The 19895-nt window shown below is 33.1% G+C and overlaps 1 protein-coding gene across 2 annotated transcripts in view; it reads left to right on the top strand.

Moving 5' to 3' along the window:
* The first annotated feature begins 1588 nt into the window (after positions 1-1588).
* LOC128999452 (monocarboxylate transporter 12) overlaps positions 1589-19895 on the top strand; it is an 83839-nt gene continuing 65532 nt past the window's right edge. Inside the window, exons 1-2 of one of the 2 annotated variants that reach the window (XM_054425983.1) lie at positions 1589-1697; positions 18166-18374. In XM_054425983.1, the coding sequence (XP_054281958.1) occupies positions 18287-18374 (88 nt within the window). In that variant the 5' untranslated portion in view covers positions 1589-1697; positions 18166-18286. Of the gene's footprint in view, positions 1698-16755; positions 16815-18165; positions 18375-19895 lie in introns of those variants that run through there. The other variant, XM_054425982.1, reaches the window with a different exon arrangement.

Below are 19895 nucleotides of genomic sequence, written 5' to 3' on the forward strand. Positions count from 1 at the left end.
AGGCTATATATATATATATATATATTCAGGCGTACCTACCACCACGTGAGCACGCAACATACAGCTGTCCGTGTGAAAAGCATGAAATTTCTAAATTTATACCGACGATAGTCCCTATTGTGTTATAATGGTGATTGCGAAATGCAGACACAAAGGAAATTGTAGGTTCTTAAATTCAGAGGGTAATTCAGATTAAATCATCAGTATTCTTGGGATTAAGACTATTTCTCCTTTAAATTTACCACTGATATTTTTTCCTTAAATCAATTTTGACTTTATTTACTTTCCGTAATCAATTATGGTAATTTTGTTAATCGTCAGTCTAGTAACGTTGCACAGCTTCGGTGGATTTAAGTTTCACATTAGTATTATTGGAGTTCTGTTAACGACAGTAGTGTGGTGGGTTAGTTACAAATTGAGAGGCATTTGAATACCCGAGATAACACACACGATTATTATTCTCTTAATAATTTATGTTAGATTGTGTGGGTATAGAAAAAAAAATACAAATTAAAGCATTGCCATCCCTTTTATTGTGTATAATACAATACTTTGATAAGGGTTTTTATGTTTTTAATATTTAATATTGGAGAATTTAAACGTTGTTGAGTGCACAGGTGTGCTTCGATTGGAGTTTAATACATTTGGACTTATTCAAAAGTAAAATATATTTCTGTGCTGCACTCTGTAGAAACACTGTGGCACTATTTCAAATGATGACTAATGCTATAATACAGAATGTTGTGATTATTCAAACCTACAAATCAGTTGGTGAAAGTAAACATGCTTATTTACATAACATAATATTTATTTGTAAACATTGTAGATCAAAAAGTCTGACATTGGCCCACTTAAAACCCTCTGGGGCAGAGCCCTTTTGACGGATCTGCACCAAACTTCACTCGAACCATCCTTGAAAGATGTATAATAATGACTGAAAGTTTCATTACAATCTGTCGAGCGGTTTCGGAGTCCATAACGTATACATATATACACACATACATACATAGTTCCTCTTTTATAGATATAGATTTTGTTGACAAGCATTGTTATGACGCGTTAGTCGCTGCTTTGTCTTTGGTGCTATATTTTGTTATTTTCTATAATGTAGATAGCTGATAATAATCATATGTTTGGTATTAATATCACAATCTTCGAGAGACAAGTATTTACATCGTTAGTTGATATTCTGCAATTATAACACAAAATTAATTCTTCAATCTCAAAGATTATGTGTTATGAAGTGTGAGCAGAGGGATTATAATTGCCGGACAATAGCTTGTACAGTACCTAAGTTCCGTCCAATATTTTCTATTTTGTATTTTTGTCACTGATATGTACCTAAGTATATTGAGTCAATGCAACCATGGCCAATAATGGGGAGATCGATAAAGTAAGGAAGCCAAAATGTTCTTACAATCTCAGGGTAATCCAAAACGACAATACCCGGACTCCCGGACACAAAAATACACCAGAGATCATTGCATGTTTGCAGCACGAGTAGTACAGCAGATGTTAGCGGAACGGGTAGTACATGGCGACGCCGACGCCACGGTGAGGTGAGGCATCCCGACGCGACGTCAGTCGGTGTGCGATGCTCCTCGCAGCGCCGTCCCCACCCCCGTGTGCTGGGGGTGGTATGTCTGTGTGAGTGAACATCATCAGTCAATCATCGTCATCGAGGCTGTAGACACTAGGTAAACTACATACTCCTTACCCTTCCTGGTACTTACAGTAGTTAGGTATTGCACTAGGTAGTGTAGACTAAAATATACACTGCGGCACATTTTGGTTTACCGTGCCGGCACTAGGGATACCCACAACCGTCGTCCACTAGCAGAATAAAATATTTATTTATATTTTACTTCTCGTATTCTTTGGTATTTGGGCAGAGTTCGGGTAGTAAGCGCTTCTGCCAAGTATCCCATGTATATGTCCTCACCTTATTTCTGACTTTCTAAGGTTAATGAAATAAATCCAGCATCAAAAATATAATATTACAATTAATTGTGTGCTGTACATTAGCTTACTTTTACGTTATTGGTACCTAAAAATTACGTTTAATAATAGGTACATGTATTTTCAGCTAAATTCTTTAAATCCTAAGACTTACATGAATCTAGGCCTAAGTCTTAACGATGTTTATTTACCATCAAAAAAAATATTAGCTGAGATAGGTGAACAATTAAAATATCGAATCTTAATATGACCTATATCCCGTATAGGCCAGTGTTTGAGAGGATTAATGAGTACTGCATGTGACACCTTCTTTGGTCGTCACTTACAGAGATCATTTGTCTGACTTTTTGCTGGGGTTTGAGAACATACACATCTTTTAAGCTCGGCTGCAAACCAATGAGTATGAACCATGAACCCGGCTAAATTACCGCGAATCACATGCATAAGTTATATTGTAGTGCCCAACTCCAAAAGTCCAACTTGTTGAATATGCTATGTTTCAGTCAGTCTTGCGTTTGGTCAATACTTTCCATTTCATACGAAATAATTAAGAATAATTACAAAGGAAAACCCAACATGCATTTCATGTTTTGTGGATGTGGGATTTTAAAAATGTACAGTAAATTATATAAAACAAATGTTTTACAACAGTTTGTTGGATAATTAAATAGTTTTATACTGTTACTAGCTGTACCCGCGGGCTTTGCCCCGTTTAACTTCTTAATTTTCAAGATGAGCTCGTTCGCATGGCTCAATTACGTGTTGGTTGAAGTTCGTTCTCTACGCTCACTCACCTTTAGGTTGGAGCTAGTTCGCTGCGCTCACTTGCCTTCAGGTTAGCTCGTTCGCTACGCTAACTCGCCTCCAGGTTGAAGTTCGTTCGCTACGCTCACTCACCTTTTGATTGCAAATTAGCTGTTGTCATAAATTAAAAAAAAACAATAGTGCTGCACCCTGTTGGTAATCCTTGTAACTTTAATGCTATTGAACATCATAGAACAGAACCAACTTGTTTAATTGAAACAGCTGATAAGATTCATTAATTCCTTTTAAATATGAAAAATCATAAGGTTAACATGGGAAACTCCAGAGCCACTGGGACGGAGCCCGAGGGTCCGATCAGAATAAAAACAACTTAGTTTTCCTATTTAATACCTAAAGAATCGGTGTGCCAAATTTCAGCCTCCTAGGTAAATGGGAAGTGGGAGAATTAGTGATGAGTGAGTGAGTGAGTGTGTCAGTGAGGGCTTTGCCTTTTATAAGTATAGATAGAAATCTAATATATAAAATTCTCGTGTCACAGTGTTTGTCTGCAAACTCCTCCGGAACGACTTCACCTATCGTCATGAAATTTGGTGTGAAAATTCTGTAGGTATGCGAATCGGACGTAAACTATTTCCCGTTTCGAAATTCTTAAAAGGGCTCCGCCCCAGTGGCTCTGGAGTTTCCCATGTTAACCTTATGAGAAATGGAATTAATGAATCTTAACAGCTGTTTCAATTAAACAAGTTGGTTCTGTTCTATGATTTTCAATAGCATTAAAGTTACAAGGATTACCAACAGGGTGCAGCACTATTATTTCTTTTACATTTATGACAACAGCTAATTTGCAACCAAAAGGTGAGTGAGCGTAGCGAACGAACTTCAACCTGGAGGCGAGTTAGCGTAGCGAACGAGCTAACCTGAAGGCAAGTGAGCGCAGCGAACGAGCTCCAACCTAAAGGTGAGTGAGCGTAGCGAACGAGCTCCAACCCAAAGGTGAGTGAGCGTAGCGAACGAACTTCAACCAGGACGTGATTGAGCGATGCGAACGAGATCATCTTGAAAATTAAACGTAACGGTACTTTCTTTCCATCGGTATGTCTTAGGGGAAACCTATAACTTAGGCGATACGAAGTTCGCCGGGTCAGCTAGTATAGATATAAAATAATCAAAATGGAAAAGCCATTTTACTCAACGAATTCTCTGTATTGGAGCATCGAGCACTCAAAAACCGTTGATTCGCAAGCGACTGCTGAGGCCCGCGAATGTTTATATTACAAACAAACACCGATGCTTCAACCTCAACTTTCATGTAATTAATTTATTCTTGTTTGTACATCATCTCATTAAAATGTCTGAGGTATCAGCCTCATTGAATATGAGGTTAATTAGAATTGTATCACAAATAAATATAATTCACATTTGCAAAATAAACTAATATAAAATTTCGGTTAATTTATGTAAATATGTAGTGGGAAGTGTCATCTACATTTACCCACCTCTGTTTACCATTACAGAACATTAAAAAATACCCCCGCCGCAGCAAACCTGCAGACTAAGCGAATTTCCATTTGCCTGATTGGATTTAGACTAAAATGTATCCTTAAAAATATCACATTTATTCCCTATTTAAATAGAATCAGTTTAACACATACTTAGGTTTGCTGCAACAGGGAGGGTAAAAGTGTTTTTTTATGTAAAATGTTAATAGTTGGTAAGAAATAAAAACATTTTCCAAATTTGGGCAAAATATGTTAATAAACAAGCACACTACAACAGTTTACTTATTCTCCATAAGAATAACATGGGAATTTTCAATTAACAATTTTTTGGAATTTTATCCGTAACCATTAGGCGCATTATAACGCTACAATATACCAAATTATTTGTTTTTTTAAGCTCTACAAAATATTTTGGAAAGAAATCTCAAAATTTTATGTTTTTTGGGTCAAAAATAGGAAAAACCCATTTTTACCCCATAAAAGCCCCCATAAACCCCTGTTCCCATGGTCCGATCATGCTGGTTCGCGAACTCGTTCGAATAAACGTAGGTTTACACGTTTGTACCAAATTTCATCAAAATCGGATCATTTTTGCTCGAGTTATCGCGCTAACGGACACATATATATATATATATAAATATATATATATATATATAAATATATATATATATATGAATTTGAACGGATGGTGTTTTTGGCCTCTAGGGACCTCAAAACAAAAAAAAAATCGGTCCCGGGTCCAGGTCTTACCATGAGTACTACGGTAATAGCTTATTCCCTATATGGGAAATTCGCTAAAATGGTAAAAATGGTGTTATACCGTAAACAAATAAATAAATAAATAAATTTAGGAATAATTTATTTATTTCAAAACTAATTACTGAACAAATACCAAGACGACATAAAATTAAATGGTCTTTTATTTACCAAATGTTAATTACATAGTAGATGTAATGTTTTGCATCTAATAAATAATATTATTAAATATTAGTATCCAAATTGCAAAACTGTATAGACAAAACGAAAAAAAAGTAAAAATACCTACAAAAATTGAAAGATTAGGATTTACATAGGTGCCTGTATGTGTTATGGATACTGTATATTTATTTAAATGACACGTTTTACATATTCATACATTTTCTGATTTTATGCTGAATTTACGAATTTTGTCTAGCTTGGAACTGTGTATACTGTTAACATCAAATTTGAAGTAAAAAGTCATTTTAGTAAATTTATAATAGTTGCGTGAAAGACTATTACTTTATTATTGTAATCAGATGATGTCGTTTAATATTCACACAAACTCCCGCGAATACTAGAACAGAAAATTTTCTGTTCTGGTATTCGTGCAAAAACCCATCTTAATGTAGAGGAACTGGTATAATATATTTTTCACTTGCATTTTTATTTATCTCAAACATGTTTTTTATCGTATCCATACCATGATAGACTGAAGCATCGACTATATTGTAGTATCTATCGATAGAATACGAGTAAAATAATGTAAGGACCCTTAAAGATTATTATAAAGTACGTCCACTTTTCAATTCTTGGTAGAAAGTTTGTCATATCGTCAAAGGACATATTTTCTTGGAGAAAGAAGATATAGCCTATTATGTTATTTAAACCTTCAAAAAGTCACGATTAGGAATTCATTTCTCGGTCTCCAGGTATATTACTTAAGGAATAAATTAGCTGTCGAATTAACTATTCTTAATTTCAAATATTATACAAATAGTGTAAAAACATTTCAAATACAATTAGACACAATATAATGATCATGCTTCACATTCAATCTCGCTGGGCCAACCAAAGTTGCGTGTAGTTCAAACAAAGGCCTACATCATAGTATACCACTCTGGTCTTCATTTAAAATTAATTTTCAATCACATTAGGCAAAATACAAATACGACATATGAACATGACATATGAATATGAATAACTTATTTGCACCACACAATGAACAAAAATAATAATATACTAGTGGGGCGTTAAACTAGTTTTGTTTCAAACTGTATACAGAATAGAAAATTATGTTTTCGCGACTTCTTTCATAAAGCTACGTGATTTAACTACTAAAAACGAACACAGTCTGAAAATTATATTTATTAAGTTTGTTGAACACGTTCTGAAGATAGTTATTTTGTTGTTCGAATGTTGAACGAAAAGTCAATCAAATGTATACAATATTTCTCCGTGTCGTACCACATTATTTGAAGATGTATTATTATTGGGTCCAACGTTTGTGACATGTTTTATATAATTAACATTGGATTGATGGGAAGGCTTAATATTAATACGACCATTTCGTTAAGTAGCCATTTAATCAGAGAGCGAGAATAGTGGGGAGTGACATGGTCCTGACAGTAGTATAGAGTATTAAGTTTCGTGACAGAGTATACACAGTTTTAAGGCATCATTGATTATAAAACTAACATGAACTAAACTAACACATATGTGACAGTTTGTATAAAAAAGTTTTACTACCCTCCAACTGTTATGGATCATAATGACAAAGCCGTTTGATTGTTGAACTGAAATTTAATAAATTGTATACAATATTACCCTCTAACGTTCAACACATTTAAATATATAATTTTTGGTCAAACTTTTCAATTATTTCGAAATTTTTAGTGATTATCTTCTTATTCAATTGTATATTCTTATAAGCTTCACACTATATGCAGACTGATAGGAAACATAATGTAAACTCAAATTATTTATTTGTTGACCCGAAAATCAATCAAATTCATTGAATATGCCTACTTTCATTTAACGTACCATAATGTGTTAACATATCAAGTTAATACCAGTGTCTAGGTCTAGTTAACATTTTCTCATATAACCAATTCGTTGAAATTATTTTACTTATTATTTTAAAAATCGATTAAACAGATTTTAAACAATACAATGAAAAATAAATTTTATTTATTTATTTAAATACGTTAACATCATTTTACATAATACATTTTTGTGTTTACATGTGAGCAATACGTGAAGATAATATGTAGGTGAATATATAAAGCTATCAATACTTAGAATAATATATAACATTATGAGAATAATTTATACATTTTTTCATCACAGTAAGTAGGCAATACTGTAATTAACTAGTAACACATGAAGAAACAACAATAACAATTAAATAATAACAAATTAAGAATGTAAAAATGGATAAACCCAATTATTTTACAATAATAAATATAGATAACATAAGTATAGATACAAAAGCAACAAAAAGACTAAGTGCGACCGGTGTGATAAACTATGAATATTTTTACAATTTAACAAGTGGCAAGAACAAGACAGACCAGAAAGTACCTATAAATAATTTTGATAATGCAGTAGCACAGAAGTGTTTTGAACAACTCCAAAGAAGCTCTACACTATCTGCAGGCTGAATCATGATATAAACTACAAGTGACAACATAGAAGTAAGACGTTGTGCAGCTAATAGCACGTATGATCCAGTTTGTCACTTGAATGATCACGTGATCGGTAGTCACGTGACTCCCCCCTCTACCCGCAGACAGGTGTAGATGACGTCATTGTAACACGTGACCACTACAAATTGGTTCAAAATGATTATATGGGAGTGAATATTTATACTTTCACTCGCTACAAATCTAAATTAGTACTTGTATTGTAAGGGGCCTAGGCAATTTTATTTATTTTTAATACCAATCTCTTTAAATCTACGGTGTAGACGATATTTCCTAGACAGTTAAACAATAATTATATATTATAGGGGTTCAATAAAAATATATAAGTAAGCCATTATAATCTGTTTTTAAAAAATGCATTAGTTATTGAGAATTCATTAGTCTTGATGCAAAAGTATAAGATTTAATTGAGATTGGACTTTAAAAATATAAACAATTCAACGTATCGACCAACACATTTTAATTACATCTGCTTAATATTACAACATAACCCCATAAAATACATTTTACCATGTAGAACCATAAAACCACACTTGATTTATATTTTAGAGAAGAAAACGGTTTAGCTATAGGTTAGTTATAACTAATTTGAGGGTTCTAAAATGTAGGACCTAATTAAAACTATAATAAGAGAATGAGGTTTGCAAGCAGTTATTTTAATCTTGCATTTGGCAATATAATTTGGCCCTGATGGTGTTGAAAACAATGAATCTTCTGTAAGAATTGAAACCTAAATAAATGTAGGTGGTATTGTAAATAAGTCAAAATTTTCACCCAACAATCCCCGAAGGAGTTTTGCAAAAATTAGTATCTGAATTGATTAACCACAAATCTCATTAATCTTTTTGCTTTTCTTCTGAGTATGGACGGTACAATACAATACAGCCAATGTTATTAGAGTTACCTTGCATTGCAGCATACGATTTAGTGAATACCTCTGATTAATTTCCTACAAGTAAAACACTGTTATACGTTCCAGCTACAATTTAACACCCACACTCTGTCAATACATTGTATCGACTCAATTAATATGTAAATGTTTTATACACGATAACGGCAGTCAGAAGTACAAGGCCAAGGAAACATTGATCTAACCTCCCCTCACCCCCGCCACAACCCCCTCCTGGGAAGGGGGGGGGGGTTATTAGTTAGTAATCAAACTACCGTTTGTCCACGTGGTTGTCAATCATGGATAAGCTTGACCTAGAGTTAAATATTGAATATTCAATTACTAATTACATTAAATTAATTACAAATATTAATGTTCGACGTAGGTAGAAACGGGTGTATCTATACCACATATAAATAATGTGTCTATAAAAATAACTCGTGACGACTGCACTAAATTAATTGAAACTTTGAAAAAAGGTATTTAGGAACCCAGGATTACTACAGGTTTATTCCTGTTTCGATGTTGACTTAGGGATTTCCCCTCGGTCTTTCGAAGGTCTAAGTGAGACATTTTGAAGTAAATTGGATAGTCTCCATTGTAACAAAAATAAAAGCAACAATGTTTTCACATTTCCTATGTATAAATTGAAAAAAAGTTATTATTTTAGCCTGCCACCTTATTTGACTAAATTGAACGTAAGAGATTTGTACAAACACAAATGGTTTGATTGAGTTTTTACAATGAATGTTACGATAGTGTAGCTTAGTAGCTGTTTTATTTAATTATTTTAAAGCATCTCCCTCTTCAGTGTTCAGCTTATTGTAAAATAAGAGAAAAAATACTAATCTTATATATTAATAGGCAAGCGTGTTTATTTAAAACCTTTTTTCTCAGCTCTTGTGCAACACAGGGAAATCTGAGCATTCTGTTAGAAATATATTTTCCTGTAGATGTGCAGAATCCCTTTAAAAATTCAAATAGGCTCAAATATAAGCACAAAAAATGAATTTGAAATTTTAAACAAATTAACATGGGCTTTATGGGTTGCCATGCTGGTGACGAGATAACAACGAAATATAAACAGAAAATCAAAACAAAAGGAATAAATTACAATGACTTGTTTTATTTACAGTGTTGGGTGAAAATGGAGAAGTCTGTAAATAAAATATTTTTGGTCGAGTTTTCGACCACTGGACGACCTCTAGTTATAAATAAATATAAAGTATTTAGAATTTACATAGTATAATTTATTATGACTTGATTTTACGTCTTATAAAGTCAGTTGAATGCGGCGACGTTTTTAGTTTTGTAAATACGCATAGTTCGAATTGGTGAAATTATTTTTTACAATTAAATTCTGCAGTTTTGCTGTCAAACTTGGGTGAAATGGATGCTGAAAAATAGCTTTTTATTGTAAATTGTATGACCCGGCCCTAAAAGAGACATTATACAAGATGGACAAGTAAAATACTGTGCAGCAAACATTAAATCCTTCATAACAAATAGAAGAAAATTAAAAGTGAAAAGAACCTTTTCAATGTTCACCGCCGCTGTTGAGATTACCTAAATGACTGCCTTTCACAGGATAGATACATCACGGAGCCTGCCTCAAAGGACAGAGTTCACCGTCTCGTGATATTTTACCTTGATGCAAATATGACAGGAGACTGACATGATTCACTCGTTAGTAAATATTATGTGTATGTATTGAGAACATGAGGGGAGGTGGGTATAAAATTACATACAGCACCGTTTTGATTTTTCAACCACTAAACCATAACTTGTTATATTGTGTTGGCCCCAAAAATTAACAGACCAATTACATATCAGCATGGGGAGGGGTTTCCTTCTTTTAGAATAAGTTCTGCTGCTCAGTTGGGCCTTTTATGCACATTCAGCAGCATATTAAAGGGCACACTGTGAGTGTGAGCTGACCGAAACTACACTCTCGATTAAATCGTGCAGGTGAAAAGTTGGTGTAGGTTTGCCTATCTTTACTAACTACTAGTTTTTGCTCTTTTAACTCCCATTTAAGCCATCTACCAAGGGGTAAATGAGAAATCGGGTATGTAACAATGTAAACCATTTCATATGGATTATTATCATTTTTAAGGGTAACTTAATGAGTACCCGTAATTGATTTTCAGTAGGAATTTACTAATTTTTTGGACCATCGCACTATTACTATTTTCCAAAGTTGTTGTACTGTACAGTATCTTAGCCTCGAAAAGTAATTTAAATGAAATAAATTATTTTAATAATATAATAATGTAATATGTATCATAATATAATTTATTATTTTAATTTTAATTAAAATAATGAAAATAATTTTCATTTAGGTTTTGAATTAAGTTGGATTAAAGTTAGAACCTTTTATTTTGTTAAGGGATCTGAAAAACAAATATACGCGGTTATTTTAACTGACATTCTATATTTTTTTACCAATATTACAGGTAAATTTTAGTTTTTGCTTTGTACAAAAATGTTTGAGGTAGGAATCCGATAATGCACATATCGATCGTTTGGGTTTGACAGTGGTTTAATAGTTTTCAGAAAATTTAATTATAAGTTGCTCAAAGATCTCATAATTTCTCTGAAAGCTTGGAATACTTTGCAATTGAACTTAAGGAATATGGAGGAACTCCTTTTCCATCAAAGTTGGATTAATAACTTGAAAAGTGACTAAGGTTTTAATTAAATGCCTTTGTGTCCAATACCTGGAAAAGGTATTCAATAAAATGTGGGGAGTAGAATCCAGAACTTATTAGTTTGGTTCGGATGTGTTTTTGGCCTATCTAAGTTCATTATACCTTCTGTCCTTCCTTGAATTATACATTCATTTTCCAAGTACAGGACATTGCATTAACAAGCAGTGCAAAACTTCTGACAGTAAATTCGATATTTTCAAAAACAGTTTTACTTGGTAGCACTAAAGAACTTGTTAAACGCGAAGGATCTTTTCACTTAAGTCTTAAAGTGTAAAATGTAAACAACTGCCTCAACTCCTGGTGTGGTGTACATTATTAGTTGATACAAATTCTTAAATAATGAGTACACTCTTCTAAAGTTTCCTTCACCTCATTTATTAAAGCATGAAGTTCCTTTTCCCTACTACTTGGAATGTTAGAATTGATTTAATTTATAAACCTTTATGTCAAGTAAGAAGAAAAATTAATGACAATGTTTCATTTGACATTTTATACATGAACATGTTGAATAGGTTATTTTATAAAAACTCCAAATCGTACTCTTTTGTTTATCACATATATACTGACTATTTTCTATTTTATCATCTATGATGTTTTACTAATTTTCGCATGTTGCAAGAAAAAAGTAGGCCTACACGATGTAGTTGGATACTCTAATGTCCTAATTCATTCAGTCAATTTCGTTAAAAATCATACAAAACAATTTATAACTGGAGATTTTGTGATAAACAACATAAAATGGCATATCATTTTATACCCACCTCCCCTCATGTTCTCAATACATACACATCATATTTACTAACTTGTTAATCATGTCAGTCTCCTGTCATATTTGCATCAAGGTAAAATATCACGAGCTCGCTGATAGACGGTGAACTTTGTCCTTTTAGGCAGGCTCCGTGATGTATCTTTCCTGTGAAAGCCATGTATTCAACATGTGTATATTTTAGAATTAAACAATTTTTTTATCAGTTTTTACAATTCAGGTTCAATTATTTTATACGAATTTGGCTACATGAAGGTTTACAATTTATATATTTACATACTTAATTTAAATATTACATTGATATTAATTAATTTCTTAACTGTCAATTGTAAATTTTAGAATACACCTCACTAACCCATTTAACTTCTGTTATTTTACGATTTATTTTAATATATAGTTCACTTTGTTACATAGTGCAACGTTACTAAAGGTGACGACTTTTGAATAGTCAATATACCGACCACGACCCAGGCCAACATTCCCCCCCCCCCCTGTTACCCCAACGGTGGTTTCCAGCACTGGGTGATGTGAGGGAGGGGGAGGAGGTAATGCAATATTCTGTCACTAAACTGTTAGCTCTACTGATTGTACCGAGATAACATTTTTGTTTTATCACCTCTAGACTTTGTATTCGTTACAAAATACGAGGACATTAACGTGGGGTTTTGTTTTGAAACGGGAATATGCACTTAAATTGTCTGTAAAAATATAAACTGTGCAGTTATTAAAAAAAAATATTATTTTAATTTAAACATACTGCAGCGTGTGTAATAGATTAAAAAATATTACCGTAGTTTCAATTTGCATCTGATTTTAAAATATATATTTTTAAATAATAAAATATGTTAGAAGCACGCATCTTTCTTGGAATATCCTACGAGTTAACATTCAGCCGAGCTAAATATTCTTAAAACTATCTTATGTCCAAACAGAGGAAAATTATTAAGTTTTTATTTGAGTTTAAAATATATTTCATACATATAGCTACATATTTAAAGCAATGATGTGCAATATTTTAAATTGCATTACTTATTACTTGTTTATTGGCTATGCACAGTATATTGTATGCACACTGAATTCAGTGTCCATGTATTAAAAAGGATAGTAAAAGTAGCATCAACAGCTCATGTTCGACATTTCATTGCGTTATCAAGAATTTTTATCGAAGGGGATAACAGTACTCACTCAACAAGACACAAAAACATGTAATATGTGTCAAGGTTAAATTAAACTATTAGGTTAATACCTTGCCTTAATGATAAAACGCCACTTCACATGTATGAAATTATAATTATTTCAATGATGGTTTGATGGTTATTTGCTGGCTTGTTGATCCACTGAGTTTGCAATAATTTTGCTAGTGTTCGTACTATTTTACAATGAATACTATTCCTAATCAAGCACAGTAGTTGATCCAACTGAAAAATATTTTATTTATTTTAACAATGAGTCATGACAGATAGAAAATCCAAGAAAGATAACGAATGAGAAATTAGTAATTTTGCTCTCACAATTGTTTAATCATAAGGGATTGGATTGGTTATCATAGATTTATAACTTAGCCATATTTCTCTTTAGGTAAGTAAAACTTCATGAAAGATCTGAAACGTAAGGTAATCACAGAATCAATGAGTATAATATTTTTTTGAACTTAACTCTATTGTGATATTTAGTGAATGTACGAAGATTTTGACCAATGGTTACGTATAATATACTTAACTAGTGCACCTGTTGCTCGAATTCGAGCAATTTCAAAGTATTCCAGGCGTTATTTCAAAACGAGTAACAGTCATAATTTCCGATTACTTAAAAGAGTCAACTCAAAAATAATGTAATCAATCACTCCACTACAGTTATCAAAACTGAAAACGAACGCTCACTCCACTCCAGTTATCGAAACTGAAAACGAACGCTTTTGTGTGTATCGTGTGTTTACTATGAACAGCTGTAATTAATACATATTATTCGTCTGTTAAATAAACAAAATCTTTTCTTCTTATACATTGGGATTTTTATGGCCTGTGGGGCAAAGCCCGAGGACTCTTATTACAGGAATTATTAGTGAAAGGGGGCGTATACACAAAAAATACATAATTTTGACACATCGTTTTTTAAAAATCCGTCCGTTATTAACGGAGGAGTAGTGTTTCGTATAAATCACCTTCACGTTAAAAGGATTACTATTCATATTATGGAATCGTCAATCCTAGTTAATACTTTCCAACACCAATGTTTAAAAAATTGAAGCTAAATGATGGTAAATTCATTTTATCACCATTGATCTAACACATGGTGATTTCAATGTAACATGGATCATAGTCCATTCTTTTAGAACATTTGTAGGTAAAAGATACTCCAGTTGTCTACATACGAATCTCACCAACCTTTGTATGTTTCAATTTATTGCATACACTCTTATATTCGTTACATATTTACCAAATGGTAGGCCTGTCAGTACAAACGTTTTATATTTTTATGCTGACAAAAGTCTTGGAGACACAAAAAGGTAGTTTCAAGCCAGGGATCTCAAATAATGCCTTTTACTGGACTGTGTTTCATTGTTGAAAAGCGCGTTGTGAGTGAAGCTTTCCACGTGTAAAACATTTATCTCTCTCTGGTTCAGAGAAGCCTTTCGGCTACGAGGACAATTGCCAGCTTTTAGCCGAGGGCTGGTCTTTACTTGCTAGCGTTTAGAACTCCGTGTGTTAATTGGGAGTTCTGGATGTTATCTATTTATGATTCATTTCTAACAAAGTCAAAACAAAGAAATTAATACTTGGGCGTTCGCTACCATATTGCAGAAACTCTTATTTACTTTAAACTAATGAATAGTTCTTAAGTGTAAGTTTAATTATTTGTAGCTCTTATTTTTATCAGGCCAATATTTTGTCATTGACTACGAAAGTCCATATAGAATATTATAAAATAGCATCATTTACCGATGCACTTACTGAACTCAATACCTTAACGTATAAGTAGACCGACAAGATTAAAAAACTAGTCCAATTTCGTTTGTGTAAGAGAAACATAAGAAAAAGTACAGTAGTTAGAAAATTATTTGTTGACCCTTCAATATGTAGGGTTAGGGATGATAATCAATCAACCATCATAACCACTCGAAATTAATTAATCGTGTTCGAATAACATAATGTACATACAAAGTAAAACACTACCATAAAATGTCAAGAAAGTGGCATATGAATGTTTCTTTGATTGAAAAACTGTTTTGATCATTTTAATTGTATTTTTTAACATTTAAACAACGGATTTGGTAAATTGTTGTTAAGTTTTTAAATTGTATGCAAGATTCGTAAATATGTTTTAAAATACTGTTTTCCTGTTGATACAATACGAGTGTAGTAGCTAATGTTCTACATCTAGAAATAGTCTTTTATGTTTAAGTTATATTTCAGGTACATCAGAGATCCAATTTGATAAGTATATAAAACACTAACACGATGGTTGAGACTTTTTAAATGCAATAGAGCGTCAAAATTGCTTGCAGCCGACAGCCGTGGAGTGGTTTTATCAGATATCCAAGTCCTTAGTCAATCAAGTGTCTTAACTTCGTAGATTCCCCTTTAGACCGAGATAAGAGTTGATCTACTTAGCAAGGTTATTGATCTGACAAAATGTTGTACATCACGCAATTCGCAGCACACAAATATAAAATACATAGTCTTGGACATGCACAATTCATTGTAAAAACAATTATACAGGGTGTCTAGTAAGTAAGTGCAAAATATTTAAGAATATGTTTAATGGGTCAAAATAAAGCGAAAATCAAGGATAACACTTTTTCCAAAAATAACTCGTTAGCGAGATATCCACCATTTTTGTGTGTGTTTTAAATGTATATTTATAGTCTATATCTTTATGAAATTTGTTATATCATTATATGAGGCCAAAAGCTTCTTTAGAAAATATCATAATTTACAAGGTTTTGGTTTAAAAACTGCGGCCGTTTTAATTTTTATAACCCCAAAACACGGCTGCTTTTATGAAAAAAGTTCTTACAACACATTTATTTAACTTTCGAAATTTCCTATCAAACAGCACCAAGTTTAAAAAATAAATTCGTTAAATGTTAAATCATTTGATGTATTTTTTATATATATTTATTTTGAGACGACTTGTCCAGTTTTAACTAAGATAAGAGCAAAAAAAAGGGAAAGAAAAACCCGTGTCCTCTTCCTGTATACTAATGTATTAAGAAGCAAAACAGGTGTTGTGTACAATCCTTACTCAATAATGCCGTCAACTTCCACGCCAGCTATGCCATACATTGTTGAGCTTATAAGTTTAGCTTTATAAGTATCGATTGCACACGTGTAGGATTAGAACCCGCGCATGTTGTCTTGTCTTATAGTATAGAAATAGAACCAACACTTGTGTTTTATCTATGCTTATAGACTGTATACTGAACTATCTTCAGTAAATTTGATTCGAAACCAGCTGTATAAAAAAGCAACTCTAGGTCCCTTAGTTGCCATTAGCTGTATGGGCTAAACATCTGTGTCTAAGGAACATGTCGGCCTTACTACGATAATAATTGTCTAAATGATTATTGTGTTTTTATGCAATACTGTAAACATAACAATGAGAAGGTTATGTTTCAATGTGTAATGAATTCTACATGACTGTGAACGTGTTAACATAGTATTTATTTTACGATATTTTTGGTTGTTGTTAACAATAATTCTGAGCTCGTGATAGTTTAAACAAAAATTCCAGCATGAGAAAATGTGAAATATGCTCCACAGAATGCATTGCCAAGTTCCAGTAAGTCATTAACTTTTTTAATGCTTCTTTTATAAGGGAAAGGGAAATAGAGAAAGAGGGTGGTGTCTATGTTCATTGATATACAATGGCGCAGCATTTATTTTATAAAACGAGAGACAATGTATTTTTAAACTTAATTTTACATGATTTCTGCTTTATTTTTTTAAGCCGTATCATTGCCTACCTTTAGTTTATAACGTTTATAAAAAAAACTTTTATCGTATCTGTCTCGCCGTTCTCGATCACTTTTGTGTTAGTTGCATTCGCAAGGATTCCAAAATCTTCGTTCCGTACACCTCCGGAACTTCAACAACTACAATACGTTGATTGGCGTCATAAAAAATTAAAAAATAACCTATTCAGACCACTTACAATAATTAACTAAACAACAATTATTTGAATATCAAAAACACTTTCATTGCTTACAACTAAAGTGCTCAGTTAGCAAACCATATACGAGTACCTAGATCATCTTATTCGGTGGTTTCATTATGGAAGCAGACAGCCTCATTACAGTATCAAGAACCCAACCAATATTTTTTTAAACCTTATTGCATTTCAATTATTTCTTCATATAATTTCCCTCCTACCCTCATTTATTTCCCCCGACATTCTCCTTACATAATTCCCCATATGCTTATTCTCATACATCGCCCCAATTTTCTCCGCAATCCACATACATTTTTCCCGACCCTCTCCAATAATTTCTCTAACCTTCCTAACCTGACCTTCTTCCCATATATTTCCCCCAGCCTTCCCTTCATATATTTTTGCTGACCTCCTCGTGTATTTCACCTATCTTCTCCTAAATTATAATATAAATATCTCCTAACATTCACCTTATATATTTCCCTTAAACCTTCACTCCTCATATACTGTATATCTCCTCCAATGATTCCCATAAACTTCTCCTCCCATATTTCCCTTACCTCCTCATATATTTCCCCTAACCATTCATTCCTCCTAACCTTCCCCTTTGTATTTTCCCCCTAACCTTCTCATACAAAAGCGCTACCTTTCCCACCATTTATTTTCCCTTACTTCCTCCCAATTTGTACCCTAACCTTCTCTCACATGTTTCTCCTTATCCTCGCCTCACTCATGAATTTGCCCCTTTGCTATTCTTAATGCTATTCTACAATGCTATTCTTCTAAGCGTCTAGCAGCGCGCCGCTTCAGAGTGGAGCAGGAGCCGGACCCGGAGCACGTGGTAAATATAAACAATAATCAGCGCTGCGGCGCGACCGCGACACTCACTGGTACTACAGCCTGTAGTAGCTGTGTATCGCATATCGGGGTTGTATCACACACACAATCACAGCCAGTCAGTGTATGGTGCGGTGTGTTTCAGTGTTGAGCCAGTGCCGCTACCAACGCCGCCGCCGCCGCCTCCAACGCCGACACCGCCGCCTCCAACGCCGCCTCGTACTCCTCCATCGCCCTGGTACTCGCCATCCGTCCAGTTCGCACTGATGGCCAAGTCCCCGGATCTACCCACGCCCCCGGACGGTGGTTGGGGATGGGTCGTCGTCTTCGCATCCTTCATGATACACATAGTCAGTGAGTACCTGTTTATAATGTTTTATACGTTCGGTTCTGTTAATTGTTGATAACGCGATAGGCGTTCTTATGACAAGAGACCAAAGATTATTGAGGATTTTGCGGCGTTAGACAAAGTTTTACGTAAAGTTGTTTCTTAAAGAAACTAAAAATGTACCTATATTCTTAGAGGGCTACACTTAAGCATAGGTTGAATTATATTATTTTAGGAAGTCTACAAGAGAATCTACCCCTCCAGGTTTACATGTAGGCTATCCTTGAAATTTAATTTAGGATAGTAATAATATAATCATTATTCATAGCAAAATTATACAGTAACGTGTTTATGAGCTAAATATTCTCAAAGAGGAAGTAATTGTTATAAACAGAGTTAGTTATTAGAATAACAATTGAGAAAACATAAAATCTGGAGAACCATCGTCCCATTACATTTTGAAATACTAAATTGTATTGTTAGGCATATATAATATATTAGTACAAGATATTGCTTTATAAAATATCAACTAAGCCTACCACGATGTTTCAAATAAAAAACCCTTCCAACGCGTTACTGGCAGAAGGGCTTCAACAGCACGAATCTAACGAGAGTCGTCTGATAATATGTAGCAAAGAAAAGCAATTTTATCAATTAAAGTCAAAACATCTTACTTTACTGAGTCATTAAGTTTATTAGGATAAATTAGGACAGTTTAAATCACAGTAATTGTACCAATGAAAGATCTAATTTACGTTCGAGAATGCATTTCACATTAGTATTCAAGACATTTAATTATCCTGCAACAATTTGTTAACAAGTTTGCCATCTCTTGGGTATCTCTTATGTACTGGCCATTCATTATACCATTTACAATTAATTCTTGATTTTAAAATTACTAATTACACAATTATTCAGTTGTATTATAATATTTACGACTACGACTATATGATGCCTAAAGTTGTTTTCTGATCCTATACATATTCTGTATTTTGTTTGAGATTACAGTTAGTAAAGTTATATCAAAATTGTTATTTCTGTACTGAAATTAAACAGTTCATTCTTTTGTGATAGTGGATCCAAAACAATAATAAAAAAAATAAAATAAAATAATATTAATATTATAGATTTGAGCTATAATTAAGTGCGGTAAACATGTTAAGATGTTATAAAAGAAACGCACCCTCAAGTTTTAGGTGGTTAGGCATTGAATGAAGGATATTTTTTTAAATAACTTAATTTCTAAATTTGTTAAAAACTAATAACGACTACGACGTTGAGTGGATAGGTACCGAACTAACTATTTAAATAACTGAAATAGACGCTAAAAAGCCCATCTTCAAAAGCGTTTTTCGTCTGTTACCTCGTTAATCCTTGTTAAATGTCGCATTCTTAGTATACCGACTAACAAAAAGAATGTCCTTTATACAGCATTTAAGACGCCGCAGACGGCTTAGCAACTAATTACAGTCTTTTAAACTAAATTTATCTTCACGAACATTAAGCAGTACTGTATTTTTTTTTTGTTCTGCGTATTTCTTTATTTA

The sequence above is a fragment of the Macrosteles quadrilineatus genome, unplaced genomic scaffold, assembly GCF_028750875.1.
Source record: "Macrosteles quadrilineatus isolate MER2022 unplaced genomic scaffold, UCM_ALF_1.0 Scaffold_8__2_contigs__length_117827958, whole genome shotgun sequence".
NCBI classification, from domain to species: Eukaryota; Metazoa; Arthropoda; class Insecta; order Hemiptera; family Cicadellidae; genus Macrosteles; species Macrosteles quadrilineatus.